This window comes from Rana temporaria, chromosome 13 (assembly GCF_905171775.1).
Source record: "Rana temporaria chromosome 13, aRanTem1.1, whole genome shotgun sequence".
Classification (NCBI taxonomy): domain Eukaryota; kingdom Metazoa; phylum Chordata; class Amphibia; order Anura; family Ranidae; genus Rana; species Rana temporaria.
This window is the reverse complement of record NC_053501.1, coordinates 41509611-41532188: the sequence shown is the minus strand read 5'-3', so window position 1 is coordinate 41532188 and position 22578 is coordinate 41509611. Positions and strand designations below refer to the sequence as shown.

At 43.5% G+C, this 22578-nt stretch overlaps 1 protein-coding gene across 3 annotated transcripts in view; it reads right to left on the bottom strand.

Annotated features, from left to right (window-relative positions):
- ACTN1 (actinin alpha 1) overlaps positions 1 to 22578 on the bottom strand; it is a 159801-nt gene that overhangs the window by 25179 nt on the left and 112044 nt on the right. For all 3 annotated transcript variants that reach the window (XM_040333374.1, XM_040333376.1, XM_040333375.1), the window contains exons 13-15: positions 16638 to 16746; positions 9075 to 9215; positions 7276 to 7458 (exon numbers count right to left, since the gene is read on the bottom strand). In XM_040333374.1, coding sequence (XP_040189308.1) covers positions 7276 to 7458; positions 9075 to 9215; positions 16638 to 16746 — 433 coding nt within the window. The remainder of the gene's footprint in view (positions 1 to 7275; positions 7459 to 9074; positions 9216 to 16637; positions 16747 to 22578) is intronic.

Here is a 22578-nt window from a genome sequence, read left to right as displayed (position 1 = left end):
TATACTGTATGTGTGTATGTGTATACTGTGTGGCCCCATAATCTATTGCCTGGGGGTCCCATAATCTCCTATTGCCTGGAAGCCCCATGAGTTGTCAGTCTGCCCCTGTCCTCAGGGGATATGCCTACCTACTAGGTAGGATACGTAGGCATATCCCTTAGGACGTGCGTACGCATGAAACACGTTGGGAGGGGCCTTACATGTGTCTAGACTGTTTGTTAGTTTTACACGTGGATGTTTTTATATTTGTACTGGCAAATTTAACAATAAAAATACTGCACACTATATACTTCATCTCTGGTCTCCGCAGTGTGAGCTTTTTTGTCTACGAGATCACACTCGTGGCTTGAGGCTGGAATGCAGAGGAGAGTATATGGACACACAGGATTGGCTATTATACACGCCTTTTTATTTTAGCTGTCTGGTGAGTATATAAAGGTGAAGGATCTTTACACTTTCTGGTGATAGAGTGACGTTGCTCTATTTTGCATACTGGCGCATTGTTCAACGATTTTAGAGAAGACCATCTGGACAATTATTTTATAATAACACATTATGATACCTTTTATTTTTTTGTATTTGGACACTTTTGTTTACTAGCATCTCTAGAGCACTGTAGCATGTCTATGTGTCAAAAAGCTTCTGTATTACCCAACATTAAATGTTGAATAATTATATTTTTTAAAGTAGGAGTACAGCAGGGAAGTAAAGAGATTTTTAATACAGCTTACCTGTAAAATCTTTTTCTTGGAGTACATCACGGGACACAGAGCGGCATTCATTACTATATGGTTATATGGAGTACCTTCAGGTGTAGACACTGGCAATCTTCAAACAGGAAATGCCCCTCCCTATATAACCCCCTCCCATAGGAGGAGTACCTCAGTTTTGTAGCAAGCAGTATGCCTCCCAAAATGGTCCTCAAAAGAGGGGTGGGAGCTCTGTGTCCCGTGATGTACTCCAAGAAAAAGATTTTACAGGTAAGCTGTATTAAAAATCTCTTTTTCTTTATCGTTACATCACGGGACACAGAGCGGCATTCATTACTATATGGGATGTCCCAAAGCAATGCTTACAATGAGGGGAGGGAGAACATCTCCAAGACAAAAGGATTTAATTTAGAGATATACTCAAATCATAATAAATCCAACTTATTTGAGAAAAATAATCTTAAATTTTAAATTTAACTCAAAAAAAGAGGAGCCCCCGGAATCCGAGGGTCTCAAACTGCAGCCTGCAGCACTGCCTGCCCGAAGGCAGTATCAGTATTCCTTCTTACGTCCAACTTGTAGAATTTTGTAAATGTGTGGACAGAAGACCAGGTTGCCGCCTTGCAAACTTGAGCCATAGAGATCTGGTGGTGTGCTGCCCAGGAGGCGCCCATGGCTCTAGTAGAATGAGCCCTTAATGATACTGGAGGAGGCAACCCTTTCAAGCCGTAGGCCTGAGTGATCAATTGCTTAATCCACCTAGAAATGGTGGACTTTGCAGCTGCCTGCCCCTTCTTGGGCCCATCCGGTAGAATAAACAGCACATCTGTTTTCCGGATCTTCTCTGTAGCTTTAAGATAGGCCTTCATGGCCCTGACAATATCCAAGGTATGCAGCAACCCTTCCTTTCTGGAAGTAGGTTTAGGGAAGAAGGATGGTAATACCAAATCCTGGTTCAAATGAAAACTGGATATGACCTTCGGTAAGAAGGAAGGATGAGGGCGGAGAACGACCTTGTCCTTATGAAATATAAGATATGGTTCCTTACAGGATAAGGCTGCCAGTTCCGAAACTCTTCTTGCGGAAACTATGGCAACCAAAAACACCAACTTCCTTGTCAGTAGAACCAAAGGAACTTCAGCCAACGGCTCAAACGGTTGTTTCTGTAAACTCGACAGAACAAGATTTAAATCCCACGGACAAAGCGGGGATTTAACTGGAGGTTTAATACGTAAGACCCCTTGAAGGAAGGTCTTAACCAGCGAGTGGGTGGCCAGCGGCCGCTGAAACCACACTGACAGGGCAGAAATCTGTCCTTTGATTGTGCTTAATGCCAATCCTTTATCCACTCCTAGCTGGAGAAAACTTAAAACTCTATCTATGGTGAACTTGCGAGGAAGCCATAGCTTGGACTCGCACCAGCCTATATAGGCCTTCCAGACCCTGTGATAAATCACCCTAGAGACCGGTTTCCTGGCTCTGATTAGGGTAGAGATTACTTTCTGAGACAGACCTCTACCCCTGAGAATCAAGGATTCAGCTTCCAGGCCGTCAAATTTAGATGCCGTAAGGCAGGGTGGAGGATCGGACCTTGCGATAGCAGGTCTGGCCTTAGAGGCAGAGTCCAAGGGTTTCCCACTACCATCCTTAGGATTAGTGAGTACCAAGCCCTTCTGGGCCATGCTGGAGCTACCAGGATAACTGGTATGTGCTCCACCCGGATCCTGCGCAGCAGGCGGGGTAGTAACTGGAGCGGGGGAAACGCATAAAGAAGCTTGAACTGATGCCAAGGGCAAACCAGAGCATCGGTTCCGCAGGCCATCGGATCCCTTGAGCGGGACATGAACCTGTCTAGCTTCTTGTTGAGTCTCGATGCCATGATATCCACGTCCGGCACTCCCCATCTTTGGCAGAGTGCTTGAAAGACTTGTGGATGCAGAGACCATTCCCCCGGCCATAGAGTCTGGCGGCTTAAGAAGTCCGCCTGAAAGTTGTCCACTCCGGGAATGAATATTGCCGATATGCAGGGCACATGAGCCTCTGCCCATAGGAGAATCAAGCTCACTTCTCTTTGAGCGGCCTGACTCCTGGTCCCCCCTTGGTGATTTATGTATGCCACTGCCGTGGCATTGTCTGATTGAATTCTCACCGGGAGCCCCTGCAATTTCGACGTCCAAGCCCTGAGGGCTAGTCGAACAGCTCTGAGCTCCAAGATGTTGATGGGTAAAAGCTTCTCTGGCTTTGCCCAAATACCTTGGCGAGTGGAACCATCCACAATCGCTCCCCAGCCCGTCAGGCTGGCGTCTGTGGTCACTATCTTCCAAGCCACTGGGCTGAAAGATTTTCCCTTCAGTAGATTCTGAGGGTCTAACCACCAACACAGACTTTGCCGGACTCTTGATGAGAGAGGCAACGGGATATCCAAGGCCTGTGGCCTTTTGCTCCATGCTGACAGGATGGCTGCCTGCAGGATGCGAGTGTGGCTCTGGGCGTATGGCACCGCTTGGAAAGTAGCCACCATCTTGCCTAGTAATCTCATACATAGGCGAATAGTCGGTTCTTTCTTGCTTAGAACCAGTAGGATTAATTCCTTGATGGCTTTGACCTTCCTCCGAGGTAGGAACACCCCTTGTTGTTCCGTGTCTAATCTCATGCCGAGATATTCCAACTGCCTTGTGGGCTGGAATGCTGACTTTTCTCGATTTAGGACCCAGCCGAACCTCTCGAGGTATTGGACCGTGAGGGCCACTGCTCGTTCCAAGCCGGGAGACGAGTGGTCTATGACTAGGAGGTCGTCCAGGTATGCTAGGATCGTGACCCCTTGGATCCTTAGCTTGGCTAGGATTGGAGCTAGAACCTTCGTGAACACCCGGGGGGCCGTAGCCAACCCGAAGGGAAGCGCCACGAATTGGAAATGACGCGAAGCCACCATAAAGCGTAGATATCTTTGATGTGGCTGATAAATTGGAACATGAAGGTAGGCATCCTTTATGTCTATGGACGCCATGAAGTCGTCTTTTTGGAGTGTGGCAGCTGCTGACCGCACGGATTCCATCCGAAATGAGCGGACTTTTAAGTATGCATTTACCATCTTTAGGTCCAAAATTGGCCTGACATCTCCATTGGGCTTTAGGATGATGAATAGGTTGGAGTAGAAACCCAGCCCCTGTTCCAGGACTGGTACCTCTACTATTACTTCCTGGGAAAGTAGATGATCTAGAGCCGACCTTAATGCGGCTCCTTTCTCCAGATCGTTTGGAATCCTTGACTCCTGGAAATGAGGAGGAGGAAACCTTAGGAATTCTAGCTTGTAGCCTGTGGCCACGGAAGACCGTACCCACTCGTCGGGAATGCTGGCTTCCCAAATCTCCGAAAAGAGTCGCAGCCTTCCCCCCACCTTCGTGGGTGGGGGCGCCCCTTCATGAGGTAGACTTGGGGGCTGGTTTTGCTGGCTTGCGAAACCACTGCCTCTTGCCCCTAACAGTCTGTCCTTGTGATCTGCTGTTGAAGCCGAAGTTTGTTCTTGCAGGAGGCCGTCGATACTGCTTGGCATTTAGAGGGCCCCTGCCCAGGGGAGGACTGTCGTTTAAACGCAGGTCCCTGAACCCTCTTCCTAGTTGGCAAGAGAGTACTCTTGCCGCTTGAAATGGTCTGAATGTATTTATCTAAGTCCTCTCCGAAGAGCCGTCCTCCATGGAAGGGAAACCCTGCCAGGAGCTTCTTGCATGGGGGCTCAGCCTCCCAGCTTTTTAACCATAAGAGTCTTCTCATATGGATAAGGGATAATGATAAACGTGACGCTTGTTGGATAGAATCCTTGATTGCGTCTACCGTAAAACATATGGCCTTAGGGACATCCGAAAATTCTTCTGCCTGCTCGGCAGGAATAAGTTCAAGCATTTGCTTAAATTGATCCGATAAAGCTTGAGCGACTCCAATCGCAGCCACGGCTGGCTGTACTACTGCCCCTGCAGAAGTGAAGGAGTTCTTAAGTAGGGCTTCCAAGCGTCTATCAACTGGATCTTTGAAAACCTGTACGTTTTCTACAGGACATGTTAACGATTTGTTAACACATGAGATGGCTGCGTCTACTGCAGGAGAAGCCCATCTCTTGGAAAACTTTTCTTCCATAGGATATAAGACAGAAAATTTCTTAGGTGGAAAGAAAACCTTGTCTGGTTTGTTCCACTCTTGGAACAAGACTTCCTCCAATAGAGGATGGATCGGAAACACAGCACTGCTTTGAGGCGCCCTCAGTGAGCCCAAAGCTGAAACCGTCGATACCTGGAGATCTGGTACAGGCAGGTTGAATGCCTTATGGACCAAGTCCGTCAAGCCCTGAATCCACCAGCTCTCCCTCAGGGAGACTGCCCCAGACTCCTCTGTATCCGGATCTTCGATCCCTGAACCTACTTGGTCTCTGTCCAAGAGGTCCAATTCCCCAGAGGAAAGGACCTCCTCTTCCGAGGGTCCGCGCACGGGTGACGGAGATCTATTCCGCTTACTACCCCGCATGGCTGCGGCTATCATTTCTCCCATGCTTCTCCGCATCTCATTTAAAGAGGCGAGTAACACCTCCTCCGTGACCACCTTAGGGTTGGGTTGACTCGCGTCAGCTCTAGCCCCAGACCCCGATGGCCCAAAGGCTCCCTGTGGGGAAAGCAGCGGCATAGCTCTATCCGAGACCTCAGATTCTGCGGGGGAATCCCCACCTTTTGTACCCTCTGATCTTGATGCCATGGTACAATACCGAGGTACACCTGCTACTTATTGGTACCTGGGACTTATAATAGTTAAATGCCCAAACACCTGTTTGGGGAATAAAAAATGTTTCCTCTACCCTAGATGACACTTTTTTTTTTTTTTTTTTTTTTTAAAAGAAAAACTTTTCTTCTTTTTTTTTTTTTTTATTTTTTTTTTTTTTCAATCTAGGCAAGAAAAAACATTCTATCCCCCTGAGTAGTATTGCCAAAGAAAAGACTATGAGATGGAAAAGAAAACCAGCCTATTCCTAGGCTAAACCACAATCTTCTGAAGACTGTAGTATTCTTTCTGGCCACTGTGTGTCCTCAGCGCCCCGTGCTTCACTCCAGTCCTTCCTCCCTTAAGCCAGAGAAATGAATGAGCTGTGGCATCTAAGGAAGGGCCGCCCCTTCCTTTAAACCACTGACCCGCCCTTCCCCCCCCAGCTAAAACGGCGCCAAATGCGTCTATAACACGTGCACGCGCACCGCGCGCGCGCCCGCCGACGGGGGGGGGGTTGGGAGGAAGGGCCTCTCTGTTCCTGCAGCCGCAGGCCTGGAACACACGAGGAGGTCAGCGTTTTGCCTGCCTTGCAGGCATGAGGGAGAGGACTGGATAGAGCATCGCCTGGAGGCTTGCAGGTAAGCATAGCTCTCTGACACACACATACACTTGTACATAAAAGGCCCCATACACAGCTTTTCCAACACTACCAGGGAGGTCACTTTTTATGGGGAAATATAACATATAGAGCCATCCTATCTTCATGATATGTGACTGGTTTGCCAGATGCAATGCATAACCTTAGGCATGTCCCCTGTGACCTCCCAGAAAAAACTTGCTAAGAGCCAAGCCCCGCAGGTTTTTCCCCTCACTTACCTGCTCCATGCCGCAGGACTTTGCCAAGCAAGAGGTCCAATCTTCCCCCATCTCCGTGGGGATGTCTAGACCTTCAGGCCCTGGGAACCTTCTTCTTCCATGAAGGATCCACTGTCCTGGGCCCATACAGCACCCTGGCAAACAGAAAACATTAGGCGCCCCAAAGGTTTTCTAAGTTCTGGGCCCAGGGTCCAGCTCTCTTAAAAAGAAAGCATTATGGGCTATACCCCAAGGGTTTGGGGTCCGGTTACTGACCACTTTAGCGCGCAGGCTTTTTTGGACAGAACCGGTAGCTCACCTAATCCCAAGGATGCGGAGGCAAGCTAAACCATGACTAACACCTAAGACACTGGCGTAAAAACTGAGGTACTCCTCCTATGGGAGGGGGTTATATAGGGAGGGGCATTTCCTGTTTGAAGATTGCCAGTGTCTACACCTGAAGGTACTCCATATAACCATATAGTAATGAATGCCGCTCTGTGTCCCATGATGTAACGATAAAGAAATTACATTTTTTTCTCTCTGTGACCCCACTGGGGAGATTTTTTATTTCCTGTCCCTGTGACACCCGTACAAGTAAGAAATTGGGGTGTGATTGACACTGATTAAAACAGGGTAAAAACAGCACTAAAATTAATTGTTAAAACGTTCTAATTATTCATCAGAATACTTACACGTCTTTATTTCTGCCTGCGCTTCCAATTGAGAGATTTGCCATCATTTTCTGTCCTAACAGGAGACCCACTAGGGTCTCTTCTGTTATAAAAAGCCCGTCTCTGTCAGTGTGTTTTTTTTTTTACTGTACTGACTTTACTACCACTTTAACAAAGCATTGATAAGGCAGCAAAACACAATATTGTTTTTTTTTTTTTTTGTTTCAATGTATTTTTCAGGCCTTGCAAGGTTTTCCATCAGGTGCAATGAGTCAATAGAATTTACTCACGTGGTCCCACTTATTGTTGATTTCAATAGGCAAGATAGTGCTGTAGGGGTTGGTTCCAGCCATGTTGACATGGTAGGTCTGAGCAATTTTTGAGACCTCATTATGGATTCCGAGGATTGCTTGTCTCTCCTTGTCAGCCTCTGGCAATGTCGCTTTGAATTGTTCATGTGCTGTGCCCAGTCCCTAAAACGAGATGCATTCATTTATATTACATTTTATCATTGTTCATCATTACCAGGTCAGAGGTTTCAAGAGACAGGAGCAAATTAATCCAAATCTCTAATATGAGATAACTGCATACAATAGAGGCCCCATATACAACGGTCAGCTACTGTTACCATAAATAAACCTTCTATAGACAATCTATAAAACAAGAAAATATACCAAACTTCCCATTTATCCTCCTCTGAGGATGTGCCAAATCTAAAAGGGGAGCTACAAGCACCAGGTATTTGTTTATTCTACATTATAGACAGTCCATTTGATAGGGATGGGGGGACATTAAAGCTGAACTCTTATTGCATAGTCACATTGGTCCAGTTTGGACTTATGCAAGTACACATCTCACATTTGCGCAAAAGCGGTGGAAACTTGAAATTACTGTAGATGTTGGTGCTACTACATTAATAGCAGGGATTTTCTAAATCATTTGTGTCAAGAGGCTTCTCTTTTGCATATTAACCGAAGGGGGTTTGTTTGCGCTGCGGCCATTCTTAAAAACGCCTTGTAATTTCTTCAATGATTACAAGGCATTCTCTGATAAAGATGGTGACATCACCTCCCCACCCCTCCACATCATCCAATCAGAAAATGCCTTGCATTCACTAAAAAGATACAAGCCATTCTATGATTGAGGGTGGTGCCAAGCGAGTGACACCCCCCCCCCAGTTGGTAACTATTCAAAAGGGAAGAAGAAGATTGGTGCCATCACTGTAGTAGCAGCAACTATAGTGATTAGCAGCTTCCACAACGATCATTCACGTATGAGATAGACATATTTACATTGGTCAAAGCTGAACCAATGCAACTATACAAAAAAAAAAAAAAAAAGAATTCATACCTAGAGTTAATTTGGCTTGCAATGGCTGCTGAATTGGAGTTACCTGGCATCTACAGCTCACTACAATAGTATGTGGGAGATGTATTAAATCAGCCTGCATCTTGTCTGCAACAAAGCAAAACTCAAATTTCAGTTCTGAGTGGGGCTTCTCTTTAAAAGTGATATTAGAAACGATATTTTCTTTGGTTGAAAACTTAAAAAAAAAAAAAAAAAAGTTGGGTCTTCCATAAAATGCAGAAAAAGTAAAAAACCTTTAGGACCAGCTCACATCACCATTTCTGCATTCTGGATGCCTTTCTGACATGTACATTATGGTGCATTTTGGATCTGGTGCATTTTGCCACATGCCAGATGCGTTCCATATAGAGAAAAGCGCCCCAATAGAGCCGCTTAAAATAGCGGTGCTTTACCGCCAATGCCACCCCTGCCCCAGTGTAAAAGGAGCCTTAGGGAAGATCCAGACATTACCAGTAGCCCCCTATGGGGATAGCACTACCAGAGCTGAAAACGGTTTTGGAAAACCATACTCCATGAGGGAAGGACCACTAAATTGCGGAAGAGGTGTATACGAAGTACAGATTCAGCCCAGCATTGCCAATTTACAACAAAATGTCAGTTTTAGGTAGACTCAACTTTTAATGGTCACAAATTTTAGTGCCAAGTTCTTTGTCCACATCTGTCTAATCCAGTAAAATCCTGGCTCATTCACATTTAAAATTTGGGAAAGTGATAAGGGTACCTGGATCTCTTCAATGGTATGAACGATGAAAGTGTCCTGCAGATCTTCCATGGCGCCTTCCATCCAGTTGTTGAATGGAGCTGCTCTCTTGGCGTATTCTAGATAAAGTTGATCGATTGTTTCCAGCAACTTTTCAGTTTTCTAAAGTATCAACAAACAGCAAAACAGTTACATAAGTAAATTATGCAGCTTGCAGACACACAAGACCATACCCATCCTACCCATCTTATGTTCCGGCCATTTAATATCTTAGAAAATCAAAATGTAGCTCACGTTATCTGCAGGGAAACAAACTGCTATGGTGAATTGTGTTTTCTCTATCCACTTATCCTAATGGAAGAAAATATTGAACCAAGCATGTAGCGTATAAACTAGAGGTGTTTACTGTTAGAAAATGTCCACAAAAATTTGGGAACATCTCCTCGGGCCCCACTGTTAAGCAACCCAGCTTTTACCCTGGGTCTCAACCCTCAAATTGGTGGACCACATTGCACATTTGTGCAATCACAGGGGTGCTTTGTCAAAACTATTTCTATTAGACCAGTCTCGGCTTCCAACTACTGAAGTGTTTCGATACTCTGATAGCACATTTTCAAGTCACTTAAAAAAACGCACTAGCAACTTGACCACTTCCACTTCGATGGAATACTTATGCAGGAATTTTGGACACGTTTCTTAAAAATATATATTATATTCTGGTTTCTATTACATTCAAGTTATCTTATATGGAGAAATGGGAACAAGATCCGAGTGAGAAAATGGACTTGGAGGAATGGGGCAAACTAGCCCAGAACAATTCATAAATCGTACAGAAACACCTCCTTGATCAAGGCAAATTATAAAGTCTTCCTAAGATGGTAGATGGTAGCAGTAAAGGTTAGCATCCTGTGTTTCGGAGGCTTCCTCACTGTTTCAGGGGCTGTGATCAAGAGGGTACGGTGCTCCACATATGGTGGACGTGCCAAAAAGTGAAGCCGTTTTGGATCCGCATGTATAAATTTTATTTATTCCCTTACCCGGGTGAGCCTCATTAAAACTCCACAACAAGCACTTCTGGGACAACCGGTGGAGGAGAAACCGAGACATGTAAAATTATTAAATAACTTTCATTTTTACAGCAGCCAGAATCTCAATTGCAAGATCCTGGAAGTCCCCAGTGATCCCATTTGATTCTTTTGAGGGCCAAGTTTACTTTGGTCATGACAAATGAACGCCTGTAGACAATCCTACACGACAAACTGGCCCTCTTCAAGAAAACGTGGGATCAAGAAAATTTCAGATTCCCCTTGAGATGAATGAATATTACTATAATTTGACCCGCAGAGGGTGCACGTCTCTTTTTTTCCTGCCTCTTTCAGTAACCTTTTTCTATTTCTTTCCGGATTTTTCTTTTTGTATTAGTCTTTCTGTTTCAAATGCCGTATGTTGTACATAGGCTGATATTTGTTGGTTTCATTCCATTACCTCTCCATAGCGAAGTTTTCAATGGTGAGGAGGAAAAAGATATTTGCTTGGGTTGTATTCTCCTGTAGGAGTTACTTATTGCCGATAACTGCATTGTATTACAGATGGTTGTGTAATCATTGGATACCACAATGTTTCCACTGTGTTCACTATACTGTTGGATGCCAAAATGTATCAGGAGATTAATTTGTATTCCTTCCTTTGCAACATGTTTTCACAAGGGCTGTTGTACTTCTTTGAAATGCGTAATAAAATCATTGGGAATTAAAAATTTAGGAAAGTAGGAAGGGCTGATGAGACCTTGAACCCGGCCGTAATCAACCATCAAAACAGCAATGTTTTTTTATTATTATCATGAACATGGAAGACATAATTGTGTGCGACTGCCATAATTGATCTCATGTCTCTGGGAACATTTTAATGTATAAGTTGTCACCTCCTCAATGGTTAAACCATCAGTGGTGTCAGAGAGGTTTTGGAGTAGTTTTTACCACTCCTAAATGAAAAGCAACAAAAATTATAGACATATAACATACGGTTTTCCTACATGCATACGAAAAGCAACAGCCTACAAAATCTAGACATACAACATACTAAAATGGAGGTCTGAGGAGCATGCACACTTATCCCTCTCCCTTCCTCTACACCTGTACATTCCCTACTTTGATAAATTGTCCTGCCAGGGGGTAAAAGGGTAATCTGTCACTGGAATATAAATTTCATTACAAAACAAAGGCAGAAGCCATTTCAAAACGAAGCAAAGCTGAAATCAATTTACACTCGAACAATGGCAGCCCATAGATAAAGTCTGCAGAAATATTTATTATCCTCGCAAAATACAGAAAGCACCACTGAATCAATACAAGACCGATATAAAAAAAGACAAAAGGCTGAATAAACACACCTATATAAAGCAATCTCACTTGCAGGTGAGTCAGCTGCCTTGTACACAGAGATTCAATTTTTATCAAGGAATAGGTTTCCTTTTAGCACTGAAAACTCTTGGCTTGATAATGAATAAAAAAGAAAAAAGTACTTTATTTGTAAGCTAGCATGATAAAGGATATAGGCACCAGAAGGCAGGGATGCACAAACGTTGCTAAGAGTCTATAAATATCCACACATGGAAGTGCCGGTTTATATGCTGTAGAACAGGGATATGCAATTAGCGGACCTCCAGCTGTTGCCAAACTACAAGTCCCATCATGCCTCTGGCTCTGGGTGTCATGCTTGATGCTGTCAGACTCTCGCTATGCCTCATGGGACTTGTAGTTTGGCAACAGCTGGAGGTCCGCTAATTGCATATCCCTGCTGTAGAAGCAAAACACCCTTGAGGTCTACTTATCTACTTTCTGGGGAAAATCTGAAAAATTGTTCAATACATCTCTGCAATATATATACACATTTGGTCTCGTTGAAACCTGTATAAAGTACAGACTGTAGTACTTGCCTTACACCCTCCATCCAGGTCTGGAGCTCTCCTGCTCTGCCTGAAGCACAAATCTGTGGGTGAAGCCCTGACACCATGAAGTACATGCATGAACATTATCCTTGTAATTTGCATAGAGGCTGGGGTGTAGAGGTTAAGGCAGGCCATAGATTACTCAATCTTCTTTCCTTCCACTACAGGTGAATGGAAAGAAAAATCAATTGATTTCTCCATCAACACTAAAATGCCTCCCGCAGCACTATTGTATATTGTATAATGCCAGCTGGGGGCGCAGAAGCCTTCCCGACCAGCAGAATACAATGGCCATAGCCGCCAGCAGTAATCATAGATTTCTACATAACAGACTGGTTTTACCCAAGTCGATCGATGGATCAACTTGGGTACAATCAGCCTGCCCATACAGCCAAATTTAGATCCATGTATGGCCAGATTAAGGCCCCATGCACACGAGACACTGGTAAACTCGAGTTCAGAGGCATTTGGGCATTTTTTTCAACTGCCCCTGAACACAATTTAATGTTATCCTATGTGTCCATGCACACATTCACGTTTTTTTGCGTTTTAAAGCAGTTGGGTTTAGGCTTGTTTTTTCAGACGCAAAATTTGGGGTTCAGACGCAAACGTTTTTGCGTTTCAAAGCTTTGGGAGGGTCTACAATGTCTTTGTTATGAACGCTGATAGCCGCAAACGCGGTAAAACGCTGCGAAATTCGCGGCAAAAACGGGCGTTTTAAACACTGTTTTTTGCCTTTGAAAACTTGAGTTTACATGCGTTTGCATTTGCTTCTCGTGTGCATGGGGCCTAATGGGAATGGTCGCACCACTGGAGGGAGCCTACTGGAGCAAGAAATAAGGCAAGTATTTCAGCCTTATTTATGTGCCCCTAGACATTACCCCCTCCCTTGAAATGCAAGGGTGAATTTATTATTTTTCCTGGAGTACTGTCAGAAATCAGATGTGCTCTCAAATTACCATTTGAGCTGACAACACAGTACAGTATCTGTTGTATTAAAACCCAGTGTAGTAGTGTTGGCTCTACCCAGTTATCCCCACCTGGATTGCAGACCACCCCCTCTCCGTCCTCACTCTCAACGAAACACTGTACCCAAAATGTTGTACTCCGTTAAGGGATTCTTTTTCCCTAGGTTCATTATTTTACATTTAGAAACATTGCACTGCAATTTCCACTGCTTTGATCAATCTTCCAGCAATGCCAATTCACATAAAATATGAGGAAATGTGTTGTATTGCAAAGATGTACTGAATACAGCGAGGGGGGAAAAAGTATATGAACCCCTGCTGATTTTGTACGTTTGTCCACTGACAAAGAAATTATCAGTCTATAATTCTAATGGTTGGTTTATTTTAACAGTGAGAGATGAACAACAACAAAAATATTCAGAAAAACGCATTTAAAAAAAGTTATAAATGAATTTGCATTTTATTGAGTGACATAAGGTTTTGAGCTGCCATCAGTCAGCAAGATTTTTGGCTCCCAGGTATCTTCTATACAGGTAACAAACTGAGATTAGGCACACTCTCTTAAAGGGAGTGCTCCTAATCTCACATTGCTACCTGTATAAACGACACATCTCCAAAGAAGCAATCAGATTCCGATCTCTCCACCATTTTTTTTTTTTTTGAAAAGCCAGTGGTGTGTGAAACACACCCACAAACTCCACCCGGTGCGAAAAAAAAATGCACACACAAAGAGTGACACAAAATGTGCAACGGGTGTTACACTGTCCTCCACAAGGAAGGACCTTACCCTGTTCCCCCGGGGCGTTAGGCTCCTGACAGAGACTGAGGTACTTCACTTGGTCCATCTGGCTGAAACCAGACAGACCCCTTTCTCTGGAAGGTCTGCCGAAACAGACCCACCCAAGTACTCGGTGGGACTCCCCCCGAAGGGGGACCACATGAGAGCAGGCGAACTAAACCAAAAAGCCATATCCACCCACTCGCAAGCTGTTCAGGGTAGGCCCAAGGACCCACACCCTACTAATCACACAGTGACAAAACGTGTAACAACCAACAAAAAAAAAAAAATCATAAAAGTGACAAACACGGGGGTTAAATAAAAAGAAAGTGGGGAGAAGGAAGGTGGGAGAAGTGAAAGTGACCATCGTGCAATACGACGGCCAGCCCTTCGGCCAGGAATCAAAAATTCCTCTGGTCCTAGCCAAAAGACTCGGCCCTAGAGGCAGGTGTGAAAAGTGTGTGGTGTGATGTGGACAAAGGTGCCAATACTCAAAGTGCCCCTCAACACTTGTGCAAGTATGGCACCCCTGGACTGCCACTCCAGGGGCACATTCACCACAGGCTTTCCACTCAACCCTGACCAACAGCCCAGGCCGACAGCAGCCCCCTTCCCTACCAGGAAGGGACTGGAGCTCTGGAAGCTCATGGAGAGAGTCAAGGGAGCAGAGCTCTCCCGTCGCTCCCACCTAATTACATTCGGGACGTACTGACCAAACCACCCCCCCCCCCCCCAATCAAAGGGGGCCGGAGTTCCACTCCCGAAAGACTGGCAGGGTTGGAGACTGCAAAAAATCTAGGCCAGAAGGCCAGGGACCCGACCCTTCAGCTTCGACTCAATGGTTCCCCATCCTAATTCAGGAGGCTACTGCCATTACGCCAACAGGTTTTGCATCTACCACCGCCATCCCTTTCCACCTCGCCGTGTACTAGGGACGGTTAGCATAGCGTCATCTCTTGGTAACTGATAAGAACCGAAACTACACTTGATCTTAGCCAATAGGCAGAGAATAGTTGCTTCTGTGAATAGTGTATAACCCAGGATAAGGGAAGAGGGGGAAAAAATTAAAAATAAAAGGATTAAAATAAAGAAAGAGTGGAAGGTAGGTATGGGGGGGGGGGGGGGTATAGATATACATATAGTGTGAAGGTTATCTTTCGTACTCAGTCCGGCTGAGGGCGGATGTTTAGAGGGCTGGTCACCAGGGTGTGATCATCCATTCTTCCGGATCATATACCCCAGTGATGTTCCAGCTGTCGGCCCCAAGGCCATCCCTCCACTCAGATTAATGAACAGAATGAATAGTAACTATCAGATGCCGACTAGTGGACCCAGATATACCACAACTCAAGGTGTTTGTCCTGTTTATCGCAAATCAATTTATAACTTTTTCAAAATGTTTTTCTGGATCTTTTTGTTATTCTGTCTCTCACTGTTAAAATAAACCTACCATTAAAATTATAGGCTGATCATTTCTTTGTCAGTGGGCAAACATACAAAAGCAGCAGGGGATCAAATACTTTTTCCCCCCCTCACTGTATGTATTTTTGTTTTTATTTGCCCTGAGATGCACTTTATTCTCTACCATCTGTGAGAATGTATATGGAACATTTTACCTCCTATCCGGTACAACATTTACTGCAGCTCAATACCTCTCTATACAGCTACTTCTCACACTCAGTTACATGAACAGTTTCCCACCTTCGTTACTTTCACATTTATATCAGCAGATTTTCCCCAGTCTCTAGAATTTGGTAGTGAAAGAAGACCAATATAAATGTTCTTCAGAAAATACATTTTCCTCATGTCCTGCTAGCTTCATTGTGTCCAATTATACCTCTATGGGACAATCTCTCTAATATATACAACACCTGAATGTGAACATGTTATCCAGAGCATCTGATAAAAGTATGAATGTAGTTTAGAACAGGGACCTGGAAAATGGCCAAACACTGTTATCAATCAAATGGTGTGAGGAGGAAGCGGGGGGGGCCAAGCTCTCTAGAAACACGGCTCGGAAGCCACACTGTGTACCCCCCCCCCCCCCGTAGTAAGCGGCTTGCTATGGGGGCACACAGGGAAAGGGAGTCGAGATCGCCAGGGGAACCCCAGAAGAGGAGGTTCAGGACAGCCATATCCAATGCACAGAGCAGGCAAGTACAACATGTTTATCATTTTATATATTTTTTAAATGTTATAGTAACATTTTAGTTTTCATTATAACATTTTTTTCTCTTCAACAGAATTTTTGTACAGAATTTTTCTCTAGCAAAGGAGGAAAAGATACAATGTAGCTTTTCTTCCTCTTTTTCTACTCTTCACATATGAGAAACACTGGGTGGGCATTACGCTATCAAAGTGGTCACAGGGTCAGCATCTGGTTTTATCAGTTCCCGATTATTAATATGAGAGACTGGAAACGGTCACCAATGGCTCGTCCTTAGTGCTGGGGGCATGCAATAGAGCACTTCCTAGATGGCACATGTGCTATATGCTCTTAAAGGCGTTAAATTGCTCGGCAGGGTTGGGGAAGCACCTTTCAACTCTCACTGACATGTTTTTGTTGAAGCAACTATGAGGTTATTTTTAAGTTTAGGCAAAGATGGAATCTGGAGTTTTACGATGCAATCAAGTCTGGCATAAATAACTGCTCCTCTCAATTTAAAATGATGAAACATGATAGTTTGTGATAGCTGGCTTCAATAAAACCTAATGGGGGCTCTAAACTTTTAACATTTACTATATTACAGTCTACAGTAAGGCTGGCTTCCCCCTCATTAAAGGACAATACTGTAATTGGAATATTTACTATTGTGAAGAAAAAAAATTGATAGCCACAGAGTAGTATTTCACAGAAGTCAGCCCAACAAGTATTAGTAGAGAAGTCATACCTCCAAAGCCTCTCTTCGTTTCTGGGTGAGAACGCCAAGGTTATCCCACTGGTCACAGATTTTTTGGCACCTGGCATTCACGCTCGGAGAATCATAGTAATCCAGCTCACTACATGCAAACACAAATAAGCTGTTCAGTGAAACACAGAAAAATTCAATAGCTTGTGACACATGTGACCTTAATGAGCCCCATGAGTACCATTACAAGCAAAATCGACAAGTAAAATAAATTGCTAGGATTGCTTATTGACTTTTCCATTCACACTCTTTTCTCTTACAAAAACAGTTTGAGGATTGTACCAGACAGGGAACATCATCAGAAATAATCATCTGACAGTGATCTAGTGTGTATATCATGACCACCAGATGTACATTTTCTAGCTCATTTTCACACAACCTGTATCATGCATTAGGATTAAAAGGGAAACATAACCTAAGAAAAAGTGTTATAATACACTAGTGGACTGAATGATTCTCCAGATCCCAACAGGGAAGACAGCTTAAAATGTTCTTAAAAATGATGCACCAGTCTTTAGATTTGTGTACATCAAAAACACCTTTCCTTATTTTTTGTGACATTTCCATTTTATTGAGCCAACTCTCATACCTGATCAGTCATTAGATAAACAGGTACAGGATCAGAGCTTTTTCTCACAAAAGGATAAAAATCTATCCCTCGATGTCTTGAGTCCTTATCTTGAACAAATGGCATGTATCTACTCCTAGAACTGAGTCGGCCCTAGATTCCATCGAAGATCAGGACTCAAGACATTGCTAAAGAACACTATAAAACATCTAAAAAACTAGGAGGCTTGGCTTTGAATATTGTTGTATATGTGCAGTTTGCCTTGCTCCCTTGAATGTTCTTCCCTCTGTTTGGTGGCACTACCTTGTGCTTCCTATCACTTCAGCCAATACCTCTAATCATACCGCTCCCACTTGCAATCAGTCACAGCAGTTTTAGTGCCTCCTGAAGAACGCTTTGAGATGCAATCCCCAATCTCAATCAGCATATCATGATACTTTAAAGCCGAGTTTCACCCAAAAGTGAAACTTCCGCTCATCGGACCCCCCCCCCCCCCCTCTGGTGCCACTTCTGGGAGACTGGGCCACGGCGAATTACGCCAGCATCTCTCTTTTTCCCTCCCCTTCTGCCGGGCCAGTGAGTAAGCACAGCACACTTCGTGTATGCGCAGTAGGGACTCGGGCATAAAGCCGAAAAGGTAAACTTCGGCTGCGGTGCCGACATCGCTGGACTCTAGGACAGGCAAGTGTCCTAATGTTAAAAGTCGGCAGCTACAGTATGTGTAGCTGCTGCCTTATTTTTTTTTTTAAAGAGGTGGGTCGGAACTCCGCTTTAAGTATGAGATATACCAGGACATGCTATGTTATTCTCAGAGGTTGCGTTATAGGCTGTTCAGGGGGAGATGAGAGGTGTTCTGTTCCATTATACTGCATCTTATTAGGAGTTGGATAGCGCATTTAGGGTTTATGTTATGCTTTTAAAATCGCCATGTTGACATACACTACATTACCAAACGTATTGGGACACCTGCCTTTACACTCACAAACTTTAATGGCGTCCCAATATTGAGTTGGCCATCTCTCCAACATCAGTGCCTGATCTCACAAATGTGCTTTTTGAACAATGGTCAAACATTTCCATTGACACACACCTAAACATTGTGGGCAGCCTTCCCAAAAGAGCTGAAGCGGTTATAGCTGCAAAGGGTGCGCCGACTCAAACCCTACGGACCAAGACTGGGATGCCATTAAAGTTCATGTGCGTGAAAAGGCAGGCATCCCAATATTTTTGCTAAAATAGTGTATGTGTTAATAATCAAAATATTGCTATGAATTTTTATGATATAGGTAGTGCTTCCATTCTTTAGAACTTTTTGGCACCTTAAAAACTCCATCTTCTGTTTTCTACCTTTGTGGTCAATTTACCTAGTCTAATAATTAGGTGTGGTCTGACAAAGAAATTGCAGCAAAAGCTGGTTGCAGAGCTAGAACTGCCAGAATAAAGAGAGCCTTTAAATGTTTAACATTTTCTGTCAGCAGAATTTTTAAATGAAGGAAAATCTTCAATAGGCACAAAAAGATGCTTGTTTAGGACTGAGACAACAGGGTCCACTACTGGGACAGTCCACTTTTAAGTAAACTTTTTTCAACAAGATAGAGGATTTCAGGGTAAACCCAATACTCATAAATTGCCCATTCTATTTGTTAATGAATGGGAAATGTATCCAGTCCAGTGCGACAATGCCAAGACTTTTGCACAGAGCAGAAGTGAGACTATCTACACTGGCCAGCATGTTGTGTGAATCTTGATCAGGTGTACTAGAGGCTAGGGATGAGAAATCAGTGTTCTGTAGGCCTTTGGCAGAGGGAACAGTCAGACTTAGACTATGCTATGAGTGGTGGAATTTTACCACAAAGTTTGAAAAGTTTAACATTACACAATTAAATACATTTTAAAACACAATTTCAGGTGTTCTTAAAGTATAATGAAAATAAATTTCAAACCTGTAGATTAATCTACAGTACTGGTCCAGTACAGGGTAAACCTGTCCTACATGTCCATGTTGCTGGTCCCTCATTAGGATCCAGGCTTCACCTGTCAAGGTGTGCTTACCAAAGAGGGGTTCCATAGGGATGGACCATTGCGCTAGACCTGTATAGTACCCTGCTGCTAACGGCACATGTTGCACTAAGTGCAGAGGTGAGCACCCAGGCAGGATCCAGTGCTCTAAGTAACCTTACAGGATTGTTCCCATAGTGTGGAGTCCAGGGTATGACTGCCAAGGTTATAATGAGGTTGCACCAGTACCAGTTTATAACCCAGGGTCTTTTGCCCTATACTGGATGATTATGATAAGGGGGGGGGGCTAGAGTTCAGCTTTAAAATAACCAAAAGGTATCAGTGGAGTTCAAACATGATCAAACCATACTCAAGCTTCTGAAGTTTTTGTGACATTCCTAGACACAAACAGCTGAATTGTAACCGTTTGTGTTTAGCAATTAAAAAACAGCAAGCGAGAAGTGCTGCAGAAACATCTAGGGCCATATTATCAAAGGGGATACAATAATGATTGAAAAGGTTTTCTTATTTGCCCTGCTCCCCATAATTTCCTGTGTGCATTATTTGCTGGTGGCCTCTACAAATGATCATTAGATGTTTTCCTGAGCTGGATGTTTGACTGTCCTCTAAGGCCAGAGGCGATTCAGTTCGCATGTGTTGCGCTTTACAAGTCTCTCTCTCTCTCTAATGTCTGATCACTTTTAGATGCAGGAGTGCGCTGAGGCTCAGTGGTTCCCAAGACAGGATTATAAATACCACCCCCTAGCACTGGCGATAAACCCCTTCACAGAGCATGGTTGTTTTGCTAGTAGAAACATGAATCTTGTCTCATGCACTCTCTCTCTAACCCTTTCATGACCAAGGTCCAAAGTGTCATTAAGCCCAAAATCAAAAACACTAATACTGCAGTTTACCAAGTTTTAGATGTGGCGGCTGCATTCATTTTCTTTTTTAGGCTTTCTCCTATTTTCACCTGGTGATTCAGCCAGCATATCTGTTTTAAACAGAACAAGCTTTGCTGCAGATGTAGTAGTTACAGGATTGAGACAGCTGTAAACAAGGCTACTTCATCGAAACAAGTAAGCATTCTACCCGGTGTAAGAAATAAAGATACAGGGAGTGCAGAATTATTAGGCAAGTTGTATTTTTGAGGATTAATTTTATTATTGAACAACAACCATGTTCTCAATGAACCCAAAAAACTCATTAATATCAAAGCTGAATATTTTTGAAAGTAGTTTTTAGTTTGTTTTTAGTTTTAGCTATTTTAGGGGGATATCTGTGTGTGCACGTGACTATTACTGTGCATAATTATTAGGCAACTTAACAAAAAAATATATATACCCATTTCAATTATTTATTTTTACCAGTGAAACCAATATAACATCTCAACATTCACAAATATACATTTCTGACATTCAAAAACATAACAAAAACAAATCAGTGACCAATAAAGCCACCTTTCTTTGCAAGGACACTCAAAAGCCTGCCATCCATGGATTCTGTCAGTGTTTTGATCTGTTCACCATCAACATTGCGTGCAGCAGCAACCACAGCCTCCCAGACACTGTTCAGAGAGGTGTACTGTTTTCCCTCCTTGTAAATCTCACATTTGATGATGGACCACAGGTTCTCAATGGGGTTCAGATCAGGTGAACAAGGAGGCCATGTCATTAGTTTTTCATCTTTTATACCCTTTATTGCCAGCCACGCTGTGGAGTACTTGGACGCGTGTGATGGAGCATTGTCTTGCATGAAAATCATGTTTTTCTTGAAGGATGCAGACTTCTTCCTGTACCACTGCTTGAAGAAGGTGTCTTCCAGAAACTGGCAGTAGGACTGGGAGTTGAGCTTGACTCCATCCCCAACCCGAAAAGGCCCTACAAGCTCATCTTTGATGATACCAGCCCAAACCAGTACTCCACCTCCACCTTGCTGCCGTCTGAGTCGGACTGGAGCTCTCTGCCCTTTACCAATCCAGCCACGGGCCCATCCATCTGGCCCATCAAGACTCACTCTCATTTCATCAGTCCATAAAACCTTAGAAAAATCAGTCTTGAGATATTTCTTGGCCCAGTCTTGACGTTACAGCTTGTGTGTCTTGTTCAGTGGTCGTCGTCTTTCAGCCTTTCTTACCTTGGCCATGTCTCTGAGTATTGCACACCTTGTGTTTTGGGCACTCCAGTGATGTTGCAGCTCTGAAATATGGCCAAACTGGTGGCAAGTGGCATCTTGGCAGCTGCACGCTAGACTTTTCTCAGTTCATGGGCAGTTATTTTGAGCCTTGGTTTTTCCACACGCTTCTTGCGACCCTGTTGACTATTTTGAATGAAACGCTTGATTGTTCGATGATCACGCTTCAGAAGCTTTGCAATTTTAAGAGTGCTGCATCCCTCTGCAAGATATCTCACTATTTTTGACTTTTCTGAGCCTGTCAAGTCCTTCTTTTGACCCATTTTGCCAAAGGAAAGGAAGTTTAATAATTATGCACACCTGATATAGGGTGTTGATGTCATTAGACCACACACCTTCTCATTACAGAGATGCACATCACCTAATATGCTTAATTGGTAGTAGGCTTTCGAGCCTATACAGCTTGGAGTAAGACAACATGCATAAAGAGGATGATGTGGTCAAAATACTCATTTGCCTAATAATTCTGCACTCCCTGTATACCTACATATGTTGGAGTTGCCAGCTACTACTTTTGCTATATTCTGAATTCTTGTGCATTGAAAAAGCTAGAGCACCCGTTTTGGAATCCATGTGCAATTTATGGATCTGTTCCCCGTTGTGAGCGCTGCACTTGTTCCCCCATCTAAAGTAATTACCTATGTCTTCTGCACATTTTGCAGTGGCTTTACCTTATCTGTATGGCATACATTTCAATATTTGCACCAGTAATGGGTATGAGAAAGTGGACTTTCTTCCACTGGCACAAAAGCAGCTCCAACTAAATAGTTGGACAGCGTGTAGTGGATGTGATAAAAATAGTCAAAGTAAGATAATGAAATGCCTATTTCAATGCACAAACACATGCTCTATATCACATATGTATCCTATATATATCGCACATGCATATAGGTTATTGATTTCTATAGGAATAATCATACATAATCATAATTCATAATTCACCCTTGCACGACTTGCTCATATGATATTGTATTTCAGACATGCATCACATGGTTTGAAGGAAAAAGTAAGTCAGTCTGCAAAACAAGCTGGAATTAGATCCGTGAAAAGTCCCTGGAAACCGCAGAACCAGACAGACACCAGACAACAGCATTGCTTCACCCTTCGCACCATCCTAACATGAAATAGTTAATAGCTTACAAATCAGAATGTCACAAGAATAAT